Source organism: Calypte anna, chromosome 1, assembly GCF_003957555.1.
Source record: "Calypte anna isolate BGI_N300 chromosome 1, bCalAnn1_v1.p, whole genome shotgun sequence".
NCBI classification, from domain to species: Eukaryota; Metazoa; Chordata; class Aves; order Apodiformes; family Trochilidae; genus Calypte; species Calypte anna.
In genome coordinates, this window is record NC_044244.1 from 106679816 (window position 1) to 106699840 (window position 20025).

General features: G+C 40.4%; 1 protein-coding gene across 2 annotated transcripts in view; it reads left to right on the forward strand.

The window, feature by feature from the left end:
* Window positions 1–19204, forward strand: part of ITSN1 (intersectin 1) — a 129826-nt gene extending 110622 nt beyond the window's left edge. Inside the window, exons 29-39 of one of the 2 annotated variants that reach the window (XM_030469413.1) lie at window positions 7500–7621; window positions 8510–8616; window positions 10043–10226; window positions 10712–10810; window positions 11652–11819; window positions 13464–13676; window positions 14214–14335; window positions 16842–16924; window positions 17026–17109; window positions 17557–17730; window positions 18507–19204. In XM_030469413.1, coding sequence (XP_030325273.1) covers window positions 7500–7621; window positions 8510–8616; window positions 10043–10226; window positions 10712–10810; window positions 11652–11819; window positions 13464–13676; window positions 14214–14335; window positions 16842–16924; window positions 17026–17109; window positions 17557–17730; window positions 18507–18655 — 1505 coding nt within the window. In that variant the 3' untranslated portion in view covers window positions 18656–19204. Of the gene's footprint in view, window positions 1–7499; window positions 7622–8509; window positions 8617–10042; window positions 10227–10711; window positions 10811–11651; window positions 11820–13403; window positions 13677–14213; window positions 14336–16841; window positions 16925–17025; window positions 17110–17556; window positions 17731–18506 lie in introns of both variants that reach the window. The other variant, XM_030469412.1, reaches the window with a different exon arrangement.
* The last annotated feature ends 821 nt before the right edge of the window (window positions 19205–20025 follow it).

Sequence of the window (20025 nt, forward strand, 5' to 3'; positions counted from 1 at the left end):
AGATCTTTAACCTCCTAAAAGCACATGATCTCCTCCCAAAGCTGCAGATCCAGACTGCAGCAAGATAACCTATTTCCAAAAAGCACTGGCCTCCTGTAATGGAAATGTGCCCCCACCCTTCTTTCTTTGGTCCCTGAATTTGTGGCTGCAAAGCCAACAAGCACTAGTCCCAGTCAATGCTGAAACAAATTTTTTGTAGACAAATACAAGAAATCATTCAGGTAATTTTTATTTCATTTGAATTCTAAGTCAACGTTAAGAAAAAGTGCGTTCTCATTGCTCTTTTGAATGCAGTCAATTGAGTGCATTCTTTATATTTTATGTTTTATTTGTGAAATACCTTTTCCCTTTGCACAGGAGTTGTCACTTGAGACATATAGAGGAGGCTGGATTTAGAGACCTTTCCAAGTGATGGTGGGTTTTGTTTTACAGTTTTGATGCTTAACTTCAGAAGAATTTCCTCACTATTCAGCTGCTCAGGAAAATTTCCATTCATGTTTTTTCAGGGGATTTGTTAATAACAATTCCAATATGTTAAGTCTGTCCAAGACAACTCACAGTTAAAGATTCAGGTTTCTCAAGAGTGTTTTGCTTTATATTCAAAATAACTTTAATTGAAATCTCAGTTCTTTTGGAGCTTCAGTGGCATCTCCTTCAGTCCCTGTGTGCTCAGTAAGTTTTAAGTTCAACCATAACCTTCCTGCTAGGCACCAAAGTGGCTGCATGTGCTGGTTTTGTTCTCCTTTTAGTTCTTCATGATTACTGACTCCAGATATTTAATTTCATGTTCAATAGCTCCTTATATGTATCCCTCCTCTGATTACCGTAAGTGGCTTATTTTAAACTTCTTTTTTGGACAGCTGCAGGAAATCCAAGGATAAGGTAGCTCAAATATTATTTAATCAGTTGAATTGCAGGCTAAGTTGTGTGCACACAGGCAACTGGAAAACAAGCTGCTAAGAGCTAAATAGAGAGCACTAAGGTGACCTTTTGATTCCAAACCCTGAAAGAATGTTTTCAGAAGGTTGTCCTGGATGCAGTTAAAAATGTAAATTATTTCCATGAAGACTTCATTTGCCTCATGTTGACTGTGTGGGCTTTTGTACTTTTTATTTGATAGCTTGCAAAGGAGTGCTTTACCATGAATAAGGATTCATTTTGAGTTATTGTCCGTGTGAGGAGAAAGTTGTGAGAGTTTTCTTAACTATCTGGTGTAACCTAGTAACGCTAATATTAACTGTAAACATAATTCCTATATACACAACATATTTCTATAGCTTGTTACATCAAGTTTCACAGCTGTTTCATTCCCCTCCCCTTTCTGTACATCTTACAATGGAAACTTCTCAAAAAAAAAAGAAAAAAAAAACAAAAACAAAACCAAAAAACAAACCCAAGAAGTACCCTTGTAATCTCCTCTTCAGCACAAAAATTCAGATTGTGAAGTCTGCATAGAGCCCGAAACTAAATTGTATCAAATCTGTAGTTCTTCCTCTGTAATTCTTCTTAAACCTATGGAAGCAACACAAAATAAGAAGTCAGATTTTTGAGCAAGTTCAGTCTTGTGGAATAATTTCAATTAAGCATTCAATGGAAAAGGGAGCTGTTAGTACCTAAGGTGGGAAGATGTTTATACTTAAGGTATCTGTCTTAACTGTCATAAGTGAAGTGGGTGTAAGGATTTTTAGAAGGTGTTGGGTTCCCGATGACTTTGTGGTGCTCTGTGATCACAGGATTTGGCTCCCATTTTCTAGCACAAGTTTTTCATTTGGTTTCTTCACGCTGCACCTTTTTGAGTCTGAACCCTCAGCAGCAGCTGGCCCTGGCAGCAAGAAGGAAGCTCTATGTGTGTAAATGCCATTCACCTCCCAACTTCACCCTTTGGTCTGCCCAGGTACCAGCTTTTACCCACCAAGTGCTGGTTGGGTGCTGCCAGCTCAGCTGGTACCCACCAGTGTGCAGCAGTGCCCTGGTGCCAGATCGAGCAGGGATCTAGTCACGACCTGGCTCAAAATGGTGTCAGGGATAAAGGTTTTCTGTGCTCCATCTGAGATGGCTGAAACCAAACTGGTGCTCTCTCTGTCACACTCATCTTCACCAAGGGCAGTTTTCCATTCTGAATTGTTTCGTGTGGCGGAGTAATTCTGGATACAAATGAGCATTAAAATCAATCTGGTTTAATTCTCTTAACTTCAGTTCTTTTTGGGGGGAAGACCTGGAGCTGAGAAGGATGATGGCTGGAGGTCAGCCTAAGACTGATGACTTTGAAAAATTGACTGATTTGCCTTTACTGTACAGTAAGTGGTCAGGGGCTCAAAATAGGTCCTGGTCATAATTTAGAGGTGAGATTTAAAGTTACCTGTACAGGAATGGGTTAACTCTGACAATTTATATTTTTAGATTCACCCATGCCCTCACATGTAGGATTTTGTACTCTCCAGGCAGATTCTGGAAAGGGAGTGGTAGACATGTTCTGTGTTTTTCTGTAAGGATTTAGTAGGTTTCCTTTCCAACTGACTCACATGCTGTCTTCCCCTCATTTCCTGGGCTGAAAAGTAAAACTTTTTTCTTCTTTTTTTCATAGAAAATAAGGTATTAATGTAAAAAGTTGAAGAAACATTTTGCTATGACAAAATGAAGATGGGGTAGTAGTGTATGTAGCGGAGGAACATAAACTTTGCCTTTAACACTAAGGCATGTTCTAGAATTAAAAAAAAAAGAAAATTGCAATTATTACCAGAATCCTGGAGTCTGTTGGATGGTCTGTGTGGACTAGCAGCGGCAATCCCTCCACCTGGTAGGAACAGGAGAAGGAGACACTGGTCTTGACAAAAACAAAGTACTAAACATTTTTGCACGTGGGACTTTCGTGACTTGTTTGTAGATCCTGCTTCTATCTGTCCCAGAGGGAAACACTTTGCTCTACCAATAAATGGACATTCTAGTCCACTTGGGAAATTCTGAACATGCAGAAATAGTTGAATATAGTAGTGAAAAGAGGTGCTGCATCACGGAAGCTTGAGATGGAGGGATCTGTTTGATCAACAGAGTCGGTCCTCAGCAAAAGCTGGAGGTAGTCTCTCAGTGGAGGATCCATCCCACAAGATATTCTTGGGAAAGTGGTGGTTGCATCTGAAGCTAGTTGATAAGAATGAATGGTGAAGTGCTGTAATTTGTCTGAGTGAGTAAATCCTATAATCATGTGCTCTTTCTCTCTGCTTAAGGACGAAAACTGTTTTGGAGGAAAACTGATGTAATTTTTTACTGCTTCTGGCTCTCTGCAATAGAACAGATTCCTGTTTACTGTGATCTTTTCATTACGAACTGGGCCAGGATGAGGTTTATAGTGAAATCTGGTAGTTAAGTTGTTTAGTAAACCCACCTGAATCACAAGTTAGAAGTTGTGCCCTTGTATGTGGATCACTGAGTTCCATAGCAGAACCTTCCCTTTGAAGATGCAGCATCTCTTGTTTATTGCTTTCAAGCTTAGAGGCTAGCTTTTAAGGCTCATATATTCAGGGCTACCTTTGCAAGGAAAAGTAACAGCATATATATATTTTTATGATGATATTTTAATTTTTTTCCCCAATTTGTAGAATCCCTTATTCCTTCAGGTCCTATGATGATAGGAGGTCAATGCATGTATTTTTAGTTACAGTGTTTGTATGCTGGTTCTGTAAGTGCAGACAGAGTAAGTAATCTGTGCAATTAAAAAGGGCAGTTATGCAATTAAGAAGGCCAGAAATTAGCATTTTCACTGTGCTGAGAGCATACAGATTTACTTATTGTAATTTCCCTATTGTTTTCTGGATTTATTAGATTGTTGCTAAGGATCCAAATTCCTGACACCCTCCAGATGGGGTACAACACTACTTTTCCACAGCAGGAGAGAAAATATAAAATCCAATAAAATTAAATATTAATAATGTAATAAAATATTTACAGTCTTGATCGATCTGTCAAGACTGATTGCATGAGTTTCAATGAGGCCAAATGTCAGGTCCTGCACTTCCACCACAACAACCCGACCGGTGTTACAGGCTTGAGGAGGAGCAGCTGGAGAGCTGCCTGCTAGAAAAGGTCCTGGGTGTGCTGGGTGACACCTGGCTGAACATGAGCCAGCAGTGTGCCCAGGTGGCCAACAAGGCCAATGGCATCCTGGCCTGTATCAGGAACAGTGTGGCCAGCAGGAGAAGGGCAGTGGTGGTCCCTCTGTACGCAGCACTAGGGAGGCTGCAGCTCAAGTACCGTGTTCAGTTTTGGGCTTCTCACTAGAGAAAGGACATTGAGCTACAAGAGTCTATCCAAAGAAGGGCAACAAAGCTGGTCTGCATCAGAAATAGTGTAGCCAGCAGGACCCCTGTACTCAGCACTAGGGAGGCTGACATGAATCCAAAGAAGGGCAACAAAGCTGATGGGGGGTTTGGAGCACAAATCTTAGAAGGAACAGCTGAGGGAGCTGGGGTTGTTCAGCCTGGAGAAGAGGAGGCTCAGGGGAGACCTTATGGCTCTCTACAGCTCCCTGAAAGGAGGGTGTTAAGAGGTGAGGATTGGTCTGTTCAATGATGTTGCAAGGACAGAACAAAAGGTAATGGCCTCAGGTTGCACCAGGGGAAGTTTAGGTTGGATGTCAGTGAGAAATTTTCACTGAAAGGGTTATCAGGCACTGGAAGAGGCTGCCCAGAGCAGTGGGGGAGTCACCACCTCTGGAGGTATTTAAGAGTCGTTTAGACATAGTATCTAAGGATATGGTTAAGGACTTGTCAGTGTTAGGTTAACAGTTGGACTCAATGATCTTGAAGGTCTTTTCCAACCAAGGTAATTCTACGATTCTGTAAAATATAATGTAATCTAAAATAACGAGGACCTCAGTAACTGGAAAGAAATACCAGTGCCTAATTTTAAGTACTGCATGGCTTTATGCATGAAGGACAACCTGTGTGCTTTAATACTAACCAGTTCTGTATGGAGATGAGGTCCTATAATTTGCCCACAGCAGATGTTTCCCTTTATTGGACATGTCTAGTATTGAGGGTGCTTTCTAGCCTCTAGCAGGAGTCTCTTAGTGAATTGAATTAATGAATTATATTATTACAGCTGCAAGTGGAATTTGGATGTTCATAAAAGTACTTTGCACAGTACTTTAGTGTCCATGAAAAACTAGCTGGAGACCTATGACCTGACATTTCTACTTGAAATGAAAAGGAACCCAGTTCTTATTGATGTTTGTAACACAAAGACAATAAAAATCTTTGTACTTCTGCACCACATGAAGAAAATCCCTTATCAGAAAAGTGTCTCTTGCATGTTCTGCTCAGATTGAAGCAAACTATTTTTCCAAATACTTGGTGTTCAAAGTCAGGCTGTTGAAGTTCAGAGTACTCCCTTTACATCCCACCTGGCTGGCTGTTAAGCCGTGCCTCATGATTCAAAATCTTAAACACTTTCTCTAAAAGTCTGGTGGTTGGAAACCACACCTCAAACCAAGGTCATTGGCATCTTTGAACAGGAAACTTCCATAGTCTCCAGAGAAAAATAACTGAACACATTGTTCACTTTTAATGAAGCTGACAGTGCATGGGGAGAACTAGTTCTGTTCATTAAACGTCGGTTTTACATTATAACTAAGAAAATGCAATGAAAGCATGAAATAGAAATTAAACTTTTGGCTTCTGAAATGTGCCAGGTGCTTTGATTATTTTGGCATAAATCTGATAATTCTGAAAACCTTTTTTTCTTCAAGCAAAGTTTCAGTTGCATTTGCTGGAGGACTGCATAGGACCGTGTCTCAAAGAAGCATTATCAACATATTTATGCTTCCAACCTGATCTGCTTGTAGATTCCAACCTAATCTCCTTCTTAATTGTAGAGGAAACTACTTGGACCATCTGCATCTACTTTTCTTGTTTCTTGTGTTTTGTTGGTTTTTTTTTTTTAATTTATTTTTAGTGAAATCTAGCATCATCTTTTCAGGAGCACAGATGAGTTGAAGCAGCAGTTGAAGATAATCCATGAAAAACCTAATGGGGACCTTGCTAGCTAGTGTCTGAATATTAACTTTATATGCAAAGAACTGCACATCTGGGGCGTGATGTGATTAGGAGCAGTAGTGGTTCATTTTGTGAAAGCTTGTGCAAACATCTGATCTACACACTTCCTTGTCAGCTCTTAGTAGGTTGGTGTCATTGTTGATGCTGGTGAACATCAAAAAACAAACAAACAAACAAAAGACCTGACCATTTTAAACCACAGACAGTAAAGGTCCTCTTGAATCTTTTTCAGCCAGAAATTTTGGTACAGGAAAGCTTGTTTCAATGTGGAATACACTGAATTTACCCATACCTTGTTGAGGGGCAGGGAAAAGAATTAAACTGAAGAATTTTGTTTGTGTAGAAAGAGTCATAACTAGTGCATTTTTAAAGTAAAATGTTTTCAACCTGTTTGCAATGATCTTTGCTTTTTGAAATGCATTCTCTGCAGAAAACTAATAAAAATAGTTTTAAAAGTGAAACTGGAAGAAAACATTTTGCTTGACAGTCTCAAAAGAATTTAGTTAAACTCAGCTGAAAAATACTTGCTTACAGGAAAAAAAATATTAAATGTTTGATTCTAATTCAGACTAGAAAATAAAATTTGAAATTCTAGAATTTATACAAAAGTTCTAGTATCTACACAGGTTTAACAAAAGGGAGGTGGTTTACTCTGAGGGAGAAAACTGAGTTCTTAGTTGCAAACTTTTTGCATACCTTTAAAGTTCAAGGACAATAACAAACCCCTTTTGCTTGGTCTATAAATCAGTGCAATCTGTGGAGCGATCTCCACTGACCTGCATGGGTTCTGGCTCAAGAACTTCAAAAATTTGGAAACCATTTTCAATTGAAGGGTGAAGAACTAAATAATCTCTGCAGGAACTTCTTCATTAGGATGCCTACATTGGCTGGAAGGATAAAGGCTAATCTTGAATTTAGAGTATAAATAAGCTGAAACTCAAGGTGTCCATCAGAGCATTAAGGTCACAGTAGCACTCTTTCCTAATTGTTTTCCCTTTGAGGACATCCTTAGGTTTTCTTTGGCAGTAATACCAGAGTAAGCCTTTGCTCCTCTTTTTTATTAATGGTCATCCATTTAGGGATTTGTTTTGCCATTTTAGTCCAGTTAAATGACAAAAGTAAAGGGGACTGTGAACTTTGGAGTGAGGCTGGAAATGGACAGGTAGTGGTCATGAGGACTTTTAAGGTTTTAAGACTTTTAAGATATGTTATCACATAGGAATGGCCTTGAATAAAAAAAAAATTAAAAAAAAATAATAATGAAAAAAGTAAGTGTTAAATTGTTAAATGCAGTGTTTTGAAATGAAGCATTGTTAGTGTTGTGCCATAACATGAGAACAACAATTAGGTTGACAGGCAATAACTACTGTTTTTAATTGAACTACTTTCTATCTGAATCGGTTTGCAAATGACTGTAAGTAAAATCTAGGATCCTTTTATGTTTTCCAGGGTGTGCAGACTTGCATCTTCTGGATATGTTGACACCTACTGAAAGAAAAAGACAGGGATACATCCATGAGCTCATTGTTACAGAAGAGAACTATGTCAATGATCTGCAGTTGGTCACAGAGGTAAGAAGGCACGGAAGTTTTAGGAGCAGGTTTTAATCACTCATCTTTTTAAAGTAAATTGGATCAATTATTTCAGCATGTGAACTTCCTTGATATTGCTGCCATATCTGTATTAAATCTTCATATATATATCTCTCTGTATCTATAGATATATTTAGATATATATGCATACATGTGTGTGTGGGTGCAACCAATGCCAAGCCCTTGTGTTCCCATCACCGAAACACTGCTGTTTAAAGCATCATCCTAATAAACCCTTTTCCACTCCTGATTTTGAATGCTTATTTCTCAAGTGTATGTTTTTAAAGCTTGAAGCACTTTATGTGCCAGTTACCCCATTCACAGTAGCAGTCAGTTACCACTTACTGTGATTTTCTTTAAATGTTACAAGATGCATCTCATTTGGAAAAAAAGGGAATTCATGCAGGCAACGCACAATTCTTTTGCATTTCTCTATCAATTCTTTTGGTAGAGAAGGAAAGCCCTTTCTGAAAAAGAGGTCAAGATTTGCAAACCTGAGTCACACTGAGATAAGCCAGAACTTCCATAAGAGAGTCTGAAGTAAAATGTATTTTAAGTTGTATTATTTAGACCTCTGATTAAAATTAGCAAGATTCAAAGGGATTATCCAGGTCATAATTAAATCAGCAACACAAATTTAGACTCTTCTCTTTTAAAACTGTACGCCACTCACAAACATATGTTTAGGGAATGCTATGGAATCTGTAGAACACCTCGTATTTGAATTCAGTTCCACTGAGTGGCAAGTGTTACTCTGATGTGAAGTGTTCTCACCTCCAGGCTAAGGAAGTGAGCATCATCAGTCTTAGTCACTTTGTTTATACTGAACATACACTTTCTAAATTGCTTCATTTTCTGAATCTATAGATCTTCCAGAAACCACTAATGGAATCTGAGCTGCTAACAGAAAAAGAAGTTGCTATGATTTTTGTTAATTGGAAGGAGCTGATTATGTGCAATATAAAACTACTGAAGTGAGTTGTGGTTGTTTTTTTTTCTCCCCTCAAACTTAGCAATAACAAAATCATGGGTCTGTCCCCCAACTTCTGCTTTCAGCTGCATGAAAATATTTGCTGCTTATGAAAGTCGTTACCAAAAGGGCCTTGTACTTTTCCTTGTTGGAAAAATCTAATTATTAATAATGCTTGTTGTGAGTTGTTCTTGTTGTAGAGATAAATCCAGCAGTTCTTTGCTGAGTAAGTATTTTCACTTCCTTTCTTTGTGGTGTACTTGCACTCCAGAAGGCAAGATCGACCTCTCCCAAAGAGTAGTAGTGTCTGCCAAGGCTACCCACAGTCCTGTCAGAGACTTTGACTTCCTCTGTCTCCATCACAGCCCATATCTATTTCTGTACTTATTATCTATGACTGCAAGAAAAGGCACAACAATCTCTGCCCCACTTATTCTGGGTTAGCTTTAGTTTTGTAGGTTTATAGCATCTGATTGAGCTGTTTTGTGAGAAGCAGCATTAACAAAGCCTGGTTTCCTATGGATTTGTGTCCAGTATACCCTGCACCCTTCTTTCTGAATTCTCCAAGCACCCCAACTCCTTACTATGAAACTCCACACCAGTGCAAGTACCCTTATTTCTCCCTTCGTTCCCTGTGGTCCATGATGGATCTGATCTTCCTATTTGCATCCTTCTCAGCCATCCCTGCTGCTTCAGCAAGGCACAGTTACTGCTGTGGCTGGTTTGGAGGCACATGCATGCAGGTTCCCCATCTGGTGATTTCCAGAGAAACTGAGTAAGATTTGAGTTAAACCTGCATCTCTTAAGCAAGAGAATTAATCAAGTTCATTGGTTTCCCTTCTGAGCTGCTAAATTTTGTTGATCTTATAGGGATTTTATAGCCATTTCAGTTGTAAAAGACCCTTAAGATCACCAAGTCCATAACTTTGAGATACCTCTTTTTTTGTAAAATGTGTTTGAAAATCCCTTACGAGCTTGGAAAGCTACGACAGTGATAAGGCAAAAGCAGGCAGCTCAGTGTGAATCAACATCCTTTCCAAAGGAAACCAGGCTAAAAACTAGAAGTAGCTTTTGAGTTTGAAGTAGTGGAAAGGTTTTTATCCCTCATTCAAGAGTGTAGCTGTTATTCTCTTTCTAAACTTATAAAAGGAAATCACATCCCTTTTTATAGGGTGTCTGATCTGACAGTGCAATAAGTTAATGTCAGTTAACAATTCAGTGACCACAAGAGGGAAAAATGTTATTGTCTAAGAGTGCAATCTTGACTGTTTTATTCTTACAATATGCATTAAGCCTCACAGCTGGCCTATTTATTATTCAGGGGTCTCTTTATTTCAGTAATGAATAAGGATTGAACCATTTGTTTCATAAATGAGGAATCATTCTTTGGTGGTCTACTTATAAAACACCCATGACCTTTCCATGTTTAGGGCTTTACGTGTGCGTAAGAAGATGTCTGGAGAGAAGATGCCAGTGAAAATGATTGGGGACATTCTGACAGCACAGCTGCCACACATGCAGCCTTACATTCGATTCTGTAGCTGCCAGCTCAATGGGGCAGCACTCATCCAGCAGAAAACAGATGAAGTCCCCGAGTTCAAGGAGTTTGTTAAAGTAAGAAATGAAGCAGTCGCCATGAATTTCATACACAGTGAAGTCAGCTCATCATTTCACTGATCTGCAAAACATAGTCTCAATTAGTGCTCTGTGTTGGGCTAGAAAGAAGAATCTTTAAACTTAAGCACTCATTGAAGGGGTGCATGTTTTCACTGAAGGAATACTTTTTTTTCAAACTCCTACAGAGCCATAAAATACTTTGTTTAATAATGGTTTTGCTGTAAAGTGCCAGGACAGTAAGAAACAGTGAGTACTGGGACAGTAAGAAGAGGCCCTTCCTTGTACAAGTGTGGCAGGTGAAGAATATGTTAAAAATACAAGAAATTCTACTGTTCTGACATTGTTTGTGATCTGAGAACAGATTTAGCTCAGGCACGGTGTTCATTTGTTGCCTTACCTTTTTTTTTTTTTTTTTAAAGGAGCTCATTTTGCAGAATTTTAAGCAAACAAACTAACACCATTTTACCTCTCTAATGTTTCAGAGGTTAGCAATGGATCCTCGCTGTAAAGGAATGCCACTATCAAGTTTTCTACTAAAGCCTATGCAACGGGTAACAAGATACCCACTAATAATTAAAAATGTACGTTCTTTTGCAAAGATGATGATTTTGATGCTGCTTTGCTTAGAGCTTAATTACAGGGTAGTTACCCTATTTGTGCTAAGCTTTGTCACTGTTAGGTATCTGATGTGCTAGGGAATGTGGGGTATCCTTTTATATTTGATCACACTAGAACAAATGCAGGAATTCATTTGGCCTCAGTGAAATGGCTCACTATTTACATCAAAAGGAGTGGTGAAACTTGCACACAAAGAACAAGAAGGCAGTAAATGCTAAATGAAAACTTTAACATTCAGATCGCAGGAGTAATGGGTCAACATTATGCTCATCCTTACCTTTTTTTCCACAGTGTCATTGGCTTCCTATAGTATGGTAAATGACATTCAGTGTGCAAGCTTGAATGCCAGAATGTTGCAAGTTACCCTATGGCACAGCTCGTGTTGCTGGATAACTTACAACCCTTTCCTAACTTCTGTTTGCTGCCTAATGCTCACCATCCTCAATAGTGCTACTGAAGTTGGCCCAAGACTTGTGCAGAAAAGAATTATAAACTGGGTGTTGGCGTTTAAGAGATTTCTTAATCAGTCGTGGATGTATTCTGTATGTGACTGGCATTTGCATGCTTATGTCAGAATAGTGAGCAGTGTACTGATACAAACGTTCTGCAGGCATGGAGTCATTTCAGGTGTTTGCAAGCAGACTGTGAGTTTGTCTCTGTTTTTTCATGTTTGCCAAGGAGGAAAAGAAATTTGGAACTTACTGACTGTCTCTGATGAAAATAAAGAAATAGAAGTGTAGGGCTGACAATCTAAGTACATTGTGACTGTGGATAACAGCAAATGCTGATGTATTTTATCTGCAGATAATAGAAAACACTCCTGAAAACCACCCAGACCACAGTCACTTGAAGCATGCTCTTGAGAAAGCAGAAGAATTATGTTCTCAAGTAAATGAAGGAGTACGTGAGAAGGAAAATTCAGATAGGCTGGAGTGGATCCAGGCTCATGTTCAGTGTGAAGGCCTGTCAGAGGTAAACAAAGAGCTATCTAGAGTATTGCAAATGTGGGCACACTTCTCCACCAGTCGGGAAGAATCCACGGCTCACTTATGGCACTGCATCAGGGAACAAACAGTGTAATTAATCAAGTCATATAATCTTCAGTCCTTTGTTTTCATCTCTCTTTGGCGCCCTTTCACTCCTGCACGAAATCCTTTTCTGCTGCTTTTGCTAGTGCCTTCTACATGATAAATGCTGCTTTTGTTGCCTGCCTCTGGACTGGAGCCAGGGTCAATGCTGCAATTTTCAACCACAACTTCCCAGTTTCATAGCTCTTTACAATATGGTGGTTATTGTACTGATGTATCTCATCCTGAAGCTATACATGACCATCCTGGAGTGCTTTAAAACTCATCACAGAAAGTATTTTTGCTGATAAAACTTTGTGTACATTTCGAAAACTCAAGAATGCTGACCAAGTCTCTCTCAAAACTGCATAGAAACACTATCTCCCATTAACTATTATTTTGTAAATAACATGCAAAATTTCTCTACTGAAACTATGATGAAAAGATTGATGAATGATGGAGGATATTTTGATGGCTGCCCTATTATTTGTGAAGATAATAGAGGCAGACAGATCACAACTTGATTTTCAAAGCATGCTTTGAGTTTTCTGTTCTAGAAGATTAAAAAATTACAAACACTGGTTATTTTATAAAATGGAAAACATCGAATTTCATCTTATGAAATCTAACTCTTAAAAGAGAAAGACAAGTACAACGATTTCAGAAGAGTCAAAGTCACGTTCAGGAGTCTTAAAGCTACTACCTGAAGGAAGGTGGGTGTTCTTGCCTTCTGTACATGATGTCTTCCTCTAAAACATCAAAAATATTACCTGAATGATCAAGTGGCTGCTTGCTGACAAGTTAACACCAGTAGCATACTGAAATCTGTGGCAAGGAGTGATCTGATCTTCCCACAATTTTCTGGCTGAAGTGTTTCTAATCTGTAAGAGCAGCCTCTCCATATCTAGCTGTCCAGCCACCTAGGATGGCAAGGACTGTACCATCACCTAGTGGAAACAAACCTGAAAATGGCTCCTTAGGAAAGGGAAAGCTTCTACTCTTCTAGTAACCACCCCCAGATGAATCTTGAATTCTGACAGTTCCAACCATGGTCAGCATCTGTCCCCTAACTCCTGATATCATGGATACACAAAGACAGGCTATCTGGAATTCCTTTGGTAGATTTTAATGGGTGAAATTCAAACACAATTCAGAAATCCAATCCTTGTTGAGAAAGCTCAGCATTTGGAGAGGCCATTTGCATAACTACTGCTAATCCAGGACAAGTCATCCTCGGCTCAGTTCTGCCCACAGAGATGCATGTGTGTGACAGAGAAATTTGAAAGGAGGCACAAATGCTTTGGGCTTTCCTCTGACTGTCCAGGCCCTGCTCTTGCAACTAATAGGCTGCCTTAAAGTTAATTTTCACATAGGGTTCCTATGTGACTTGCACTGCTTATCATGCACCAGGCAGAGACATTGCTTGCCATCCCTGTGACACAAATTGAAACCGATGTCAGGACTCAAAACTATATTTGATCTCTTTCAGGGGAACCTCGATTGTTTTACTTTATACAGTGCGTTGTTGTTCTTCTTCTACTTTTCGCAGCAACTCGTATTTAATTCTGTTACAAACTGCTTGGGACCACGCAAGTTTCTGCACAGTGGAAAACTCTATAAAGCCAAGAGTAACAAGGAACTGTATGGCTTTCTTTTCAACGATTTCCTCCTCCTGACTCAGATCATAAAACCTCTTGGCTCTTCTGGCACAGACAAGGTCTTCAGCCCAAAGTCTAACCTGCAATATAAAATGTACAAAACTGTAAGTACTACTCCTAAATGGCAGCTAGGATGGTTGTGTGCTAACAGTGGGTATAGCAGGCAGCAGTTCCCATATTGGATGTGCAGGCAATAACCATTATGTAGAAGAGGTCTGAAAGCTTTGGCATATGTTAGGAATTCCAGGCACTGATGGTGAGAAAGCTGATAGTTTGGTTGAGTGGGATAAGAAAACATGCTTTTGAAGTTTTGCTGAAACCACCTCTTGAACAGATTCATGTCATGTGCATTAGGGAGTGATGGGGAGACATAGTATTTGCGGCTCTTTGTGGGAAAGGAGAGATTGCTGTGCTTCATGAGGTTGCTTTCTTACTTCAGAAGTGTTCCCAGAATCCGGAGGCACCTATGTCTATGATACTAAGAAAGTTTCAAAAATTGTATGTCTGAAGAAAGATGGAAAGTAGGCAGAAGAAGAAAGATACTGCAGGCAGAAGATAAATCTGTTGTGAATTGCTCTGTGTTGAATGCATCTGTTCAGATATTATGCAGTACAACTCTAGCTTTACCTAATGTTTTACAGCCTATTTTTCTAAATGAGGTACTAGTAAAATTACCCACAGACCCTTCTGGAGATGAGCCCATCTTCCATATCTCCCACATTGATAGAGTCTATACACTCCGGGCTGAAAGCATTAATGAAAGGTAAGTACCTGCACAGGCCATGCTAGTACTGAATTTGAAAAGGCTGGTGTATATGATGGATACATGCATAGCAGTCTCTAAGCAGTTTATTTCACAAGACTGGAGAATTCCTTCTGCTTGAGAATATGGTGATACTCAATATATGAAAACAAGGGAGAAATAATGTTTCCTGAATTCCAATGGCTAGGAAGGCTGATATGTCTTGAGAGGGCTGGAGCCCCTCTCCTATGAATACAGGCTGAGAGAGTTGGGATTGTTCAGCCTGAAGAAGAGAAGGCTCTGGGGAGACATTATAGCAGCCTTCCAGTACCTGAAGGGGGCATAGAGGAGATCTGGGAAGAGACTTCTAATGGGCATGTAGTGACAGGACAAGCGGGAATTGCTTTAAACTGGAAGAGAGGAGATTTAGGTTAGATATTAACAGCGAATTCTTTAATGTGAGGGTGGTGAGACACTGGCACAGGTTGCCCAGGGAAGTTATGGCTGCTCTTTCCCTGGAAGGGCATAGGGCCAGATTGGATGTGGCTTTGAGCATCCTGGTCTAGTGGGACATATCCTTGCCCATTCAGGTGGGTTGGAACCAGGTGACCTTTGAGGCCTCTTCCAACCCACACCATTCTGAGTCTCTATGGGCCATATGTCACAGCATGTTATGTTGGAAAGGAAGCCAAAAGATTCAATCCTGTGTTATTCTGTTAGCATCCACCTGTTTGCTAGTGCCAGTGCAAGCATTTGTGTAGCTGTGTGTTGAATGAGACTCAGGAACAAGAAAGAATTAGAACCTGAAGCAGAAACCCACCAAACAAAACACAGTTAGTTTTAACCTAGTTCAGTTCAGACTGAAACAGTTAAAAAATTGCAACCTCAAAACTTCAGCTGGTGGGTTGTGCCTCTGGCAAGCTTAAAGGTTATTAAAAAACAAAAGCTGAAAGTCTAGCAAAAAAAGCCCTCACGGTATAGACATGGCATTGTGCCAGCTTGCAAATGGCCCCCCCAAATTCTAATGAGTAAAACTGTTTAAAAAGTCTTTGCTCCGTGCCTGACCGTATTATTCATTATTCATTATGCATGCATCTTTTCTTGCAAAAGATCCTACTTCCAATAGATCCCACTCATCCTTTGGCATGTTGTCTGTTCCTCTGTGCCACAGAATGAATGGGCGGGGTGGTTAGACCCTTGATGATAAAAACTGGCACGGCCTTTTCAACTTTAGACCTATTGCACAAATCAGAATATAGCAATAGTCATCTGCTCTGCATCACAGCACTCACTGTGACAGTGCAGAAACTCTGCACCACCCTCACCCTTCCTGGCTTGAGGAACTTCAGCCAGATGCTTAGGCACCCTGCACTGAACCATCAATGGGAGCAGCCAGATCTTCACATGCTGAACACCCTCCAGAGGTGCCTTCCTCTCTCTGTTCACCCCTATCCAAATTTGTCCACTCCATTCCAGTGTTTTTATCTATAGAGGATACAGCCTTTGACGTTCTTTTATGCCAGAATTGCTTACTAAATAAATGCAGCATTTTAGGTGCGATACCTCCAGGTTTCCATCATTCACCTTCATTTAATCAAGAGCAACAGAAATAAAACATTAGCTTCGATGAGTGATTTATTTGCCCATTTAATCTTGGAAGACCTTTATGATCAAAGACTTGCTGTACTTTTGAAACTGCAATTTACCACTTAGCAATGAGCTGGAAGACAAAATTGTCCTTAAGTGTTTTGTTTTCTTGAACAGTTCCCTGTACAGAATACAGATGAGTGTTCAGACCCAAATCCAGTGTAAGTGTAATCCAGGCCAGTGTAAGTAGCTGCAGTCCCCTGTAGAGCAGCAGCTCTTCATTTTGGGATCAGAAATGGACCCACAACTTCTAGATTCTCTCGTTTTGACTTGACTCAGGTCTCACACTCCCTTGTATGACACAGCAATGCTTTAAACCCCTTGAGGTTCCTTTTTACCTCTCCTTCCACACTTTTTGTCTGTCAGTCTTTCTACTCAATCTCTTAATTAGTAATAGATTTCCAAGAAGGGAACATAGGGAACCATGGTCATTCATCACCTGATGCTTACTGAGTTATGCTTCATGTGTCTGGAGACTCAGAAGGGTTTTGGTGTGAAACCTCAGGGATCAAGAAAATTTGCCACCTCTGCAGTGTAGCTGTCTTGTATCTAGTGGCTACAAGAAGTTAGTTTATTACAATAAAGCAAAATATTCTTTATACCTGTTGGTTTCTCACCAAATCCCTGCATTTTATGGTTCTATTGAACTTTATGTGGTGGGACCTGCTAGCTTGGGACAGTTAAGTTGTTCTACAGGTTCTGTGATTCACAGTAAGATCTCTACCAGGCAGACAGCTCCAGTGTAGCAGAGCCTGTGGTGAGCCAGAGCCTTAGACTAAAAGTGACTGGTAAGGAGGGACAGCTTTACTTTTGTCTGCTGTGCTCCAGGGAGGAAAAATAGTGATGGTATTTTGCAACCTTTTTTCCTTTCCTTTTGAAGGACTGCCTGGGTTCAGAAGATCAAAGCTGCTTCAGAACTTTACATAGAGACTGAAAAGAAGAAGAGGGAAAAGGCCTACTTAGGTACAGCATGGGATGGGGGGGGTCTCATCTTTTCTGGAAAACTCTGTGGCCATGCAAATAGATTAATGACTTGCTCTCTTTGCTCTTCTATTTCACCACAGTTCGCTCACAAAGGGCAACAGGCATTGGAAGGCTGATGGTGAATATTGTTGAAGGCATTGAACTAAAACCTTGCAGGTCGCATGGTAAGTGCCTTGAGTTTTTCATCATATGCTCTATGAAGAAGACATTTCTATTTGTCAGACTGACTTTGAAGGAGGTGCTGTCCAAAGCATGGTTTTGTTTAATGAAGCCATTTTAATGAATGTAAGTACAAAGAAGTGAATACACAGGTGTTATTTTGTGCAGTTCAGGAACAGTTATACAGTTGTCTTGCGCACAAGTGTTTGTTTCATACAAACGTGATTTCCATCACTTAAGCCATATCATAAGAGATCATAAGCCACAAAGTCCTGAAATGAAGACTGGGAGATGCTCAGTGCTTTGCAGAATTGTGTCCCTGTTCAATATAATGGCAGTGAGGCCACAGCCTTTATCCTGTCCATCAGCTGTAGGAGTACGAGGACATTTAGGAGGAAGATCAGACACCTAAAAATACCATTACTTTTTTCTATTTGTTTCCATCTTCCCAGGAAAGAGTAACCCATACTGTGAGGTGACAATGGGTTCTCAGTGCCACATTACCAAAACAATACAGGACACCCTCAACCCGAAGTGGAACTCCAATTGCCAGTTCTTCATCAAAGACCTCGAGCAGGACGTGCTCTGCATTACAGTTTTTGAGAGGGACCAATTCTCCCCAGATGGTACGTAGGGGGCTGCTGCCCTTCTATGAGTATCTTAAAATTTCCTGTTTTGAAGAGGCGTATGCCTCCTGAGGCAAGTCATAAGATCAGAGAATGCTTTGGGTTTGAAGGGACCTTTAAAGGCCATCTAATTTCAAGACCCTTTGCATAGTGGGACCCTCAGTCCCCAGTGGAGTGATGCTAATATGAGTGCAAAAAGTTTTCTCTGGGGTTTTTTTGGGTTTCCTTTCTTGTGTAACTTGACAACATCTCAAGTGAGTTTAGCAGTTCCACTAATTCTTAAAAAACCTCTGGATACTCTTTGCAAATGGATAGATTAATACGGCAGGAAGAGATGCCTTCATGTTCCTGTAATGTGCAGTAGCGGTGGTGGTAATGCACACAAGATTCATAACCCATTCTTATTTAATAACATGGAATAGACATGTGGCACATTGAGGAGTGTATTTTGGAGTCATAATCTCTCAGGAAGTATTTGAACAGCACTGTCATTCATCTGGCCAGCACCACTTGGTCCACTGACCTCATCATTAGTCTGATGCACTCTTGGCTCTATCTATAGGACTCTTTATTTTTAATGCTGCTGCTGCTTAATGTAGTCCAGCTCAAGTCTTCTTTATGCAGACTGGCAACCTTTGGCTCTCTTTGACTGCAAAAACATAGGTGGACTGAGTTGTGTAGATTTTTGTTGTGTGTAGATGGAATCCAAATTAGGATTTTATTGCAACATAAACCAGTTGTGTCGTTTCTGAGCGTGCTGTCTTTTTGCATTTCAGACTTTTTGGGCAGAACAGAGATCCGTGTGGCAGACATTAAGAAGGATCAGGGTTCAAAGGGACCAGTCACAAAGTGTCTCCTTCTGCATGAAGTCCCAACAGGAGAGATAGTCGTCCGACTAGACCTGCAATTGTTCGATGAGCCTTAGAAGGAAAGGGACCAATGTTTTGTTTCAGTCTGAGTTCACTGAAATAGGTATCTGCAGAAGCAAAATCCATGTTGGTTTGGTATGGTGTGCAACTACTGCTTGCCCTTCACACATATAGAGGGTTATCAAAGCAAACAGGAGCATCTTTGTGCCTTGATAATTCTCACTGAAAAATTAATCCCAATTTAGTGAGGAGATCTCCCGTGATTTCTCTATGTGGAACTTGATGTTAGTTTCCTGGGTTGATGAAATAACCTAGCTGTGTGTTGTGCTCCAGTCTGAAAGGCTGGCAAACCACATAGGTTGCTGTAATTGCTCCAGTTACCCTACTCTTTAATTTACATGAAGGCAATGTTGGTACGTTTTGGTACCCTGCTTTCTGCAGGGTTTTCCCCTCAAGGAATTCTGTGCCTATTGCTCAGCAAAGTGGTGTGTAAATGTAATGTGACTGGAAGGAGCAGCTATGCTGTAAGAAGATCTTTGAAGATCTTTGCGGTGATACTGAAGAGACTTAAAAGATAAATAGTCTATATCTATAAACAGAGAAAATTCTATTAACATACCACTTCATGACTCATTTTGCCCCTGAAAATAAATTATGTACAGGCCTTCTGCACAGAGATGAATTGCACTCCAGAAGAGTCCACCCACTCAGTACCTTTGGAAGCTGCTGTTTTCTACAGGAAATGTTCAAACAGTAAGTGAAGGGTTAAACCTGGAGCTCTGTTGAATGTTATGCTCTCCCACTTCCATACAACTTTACTACTGCTTGACTTCCTGACCGAAGATGGATGATGATGGATGATGACCTGCAGTGGGGAAGACAAAAAAAAAAAATCATGGTTCTAGCACAGGAAGCTAATTTCTGCCCGACCCCATCCCAGCCCAAGTCTAGTTTGCAGAGCAATCAGTGGTGAGCAGTTATTCAACTATCCTGTGCCTACCTGTGTTTGACCAAATTCAGGGCAGCAGCATGCTGGTAGCTGATGAAGGTGTTCGTGGTGAGTTGGGGCGATCGCAAGTTTGGTGGCAGTGATCCTGGATGCAACCAGAAACAAGAGGGGTGGTGCAGAGTGGGTAACCCCAAAGTCAAAGCCTTGTCACCTGGGGGAATGCCAGGGCTTATATATCCCCTTAGCTCTGTGAATACACACCTGTAGGCCCACGGCCAGCAAATTTTCCCTGTCTGGCAAAGCACTTACACCTTGTTTCCCTTAAGCACGCGTGTAAGTGCTTTGCCGAGTCTGGACCCCAGAGGCAATAGAACCCTAAGAGTAAACATTCCTCTGCTTGGATTCATTTTGCTCATGACCTATCATGCATACACTGGTATTTTTGTAAGGACTTTATTTCCAAATGGGAGGTGTCAG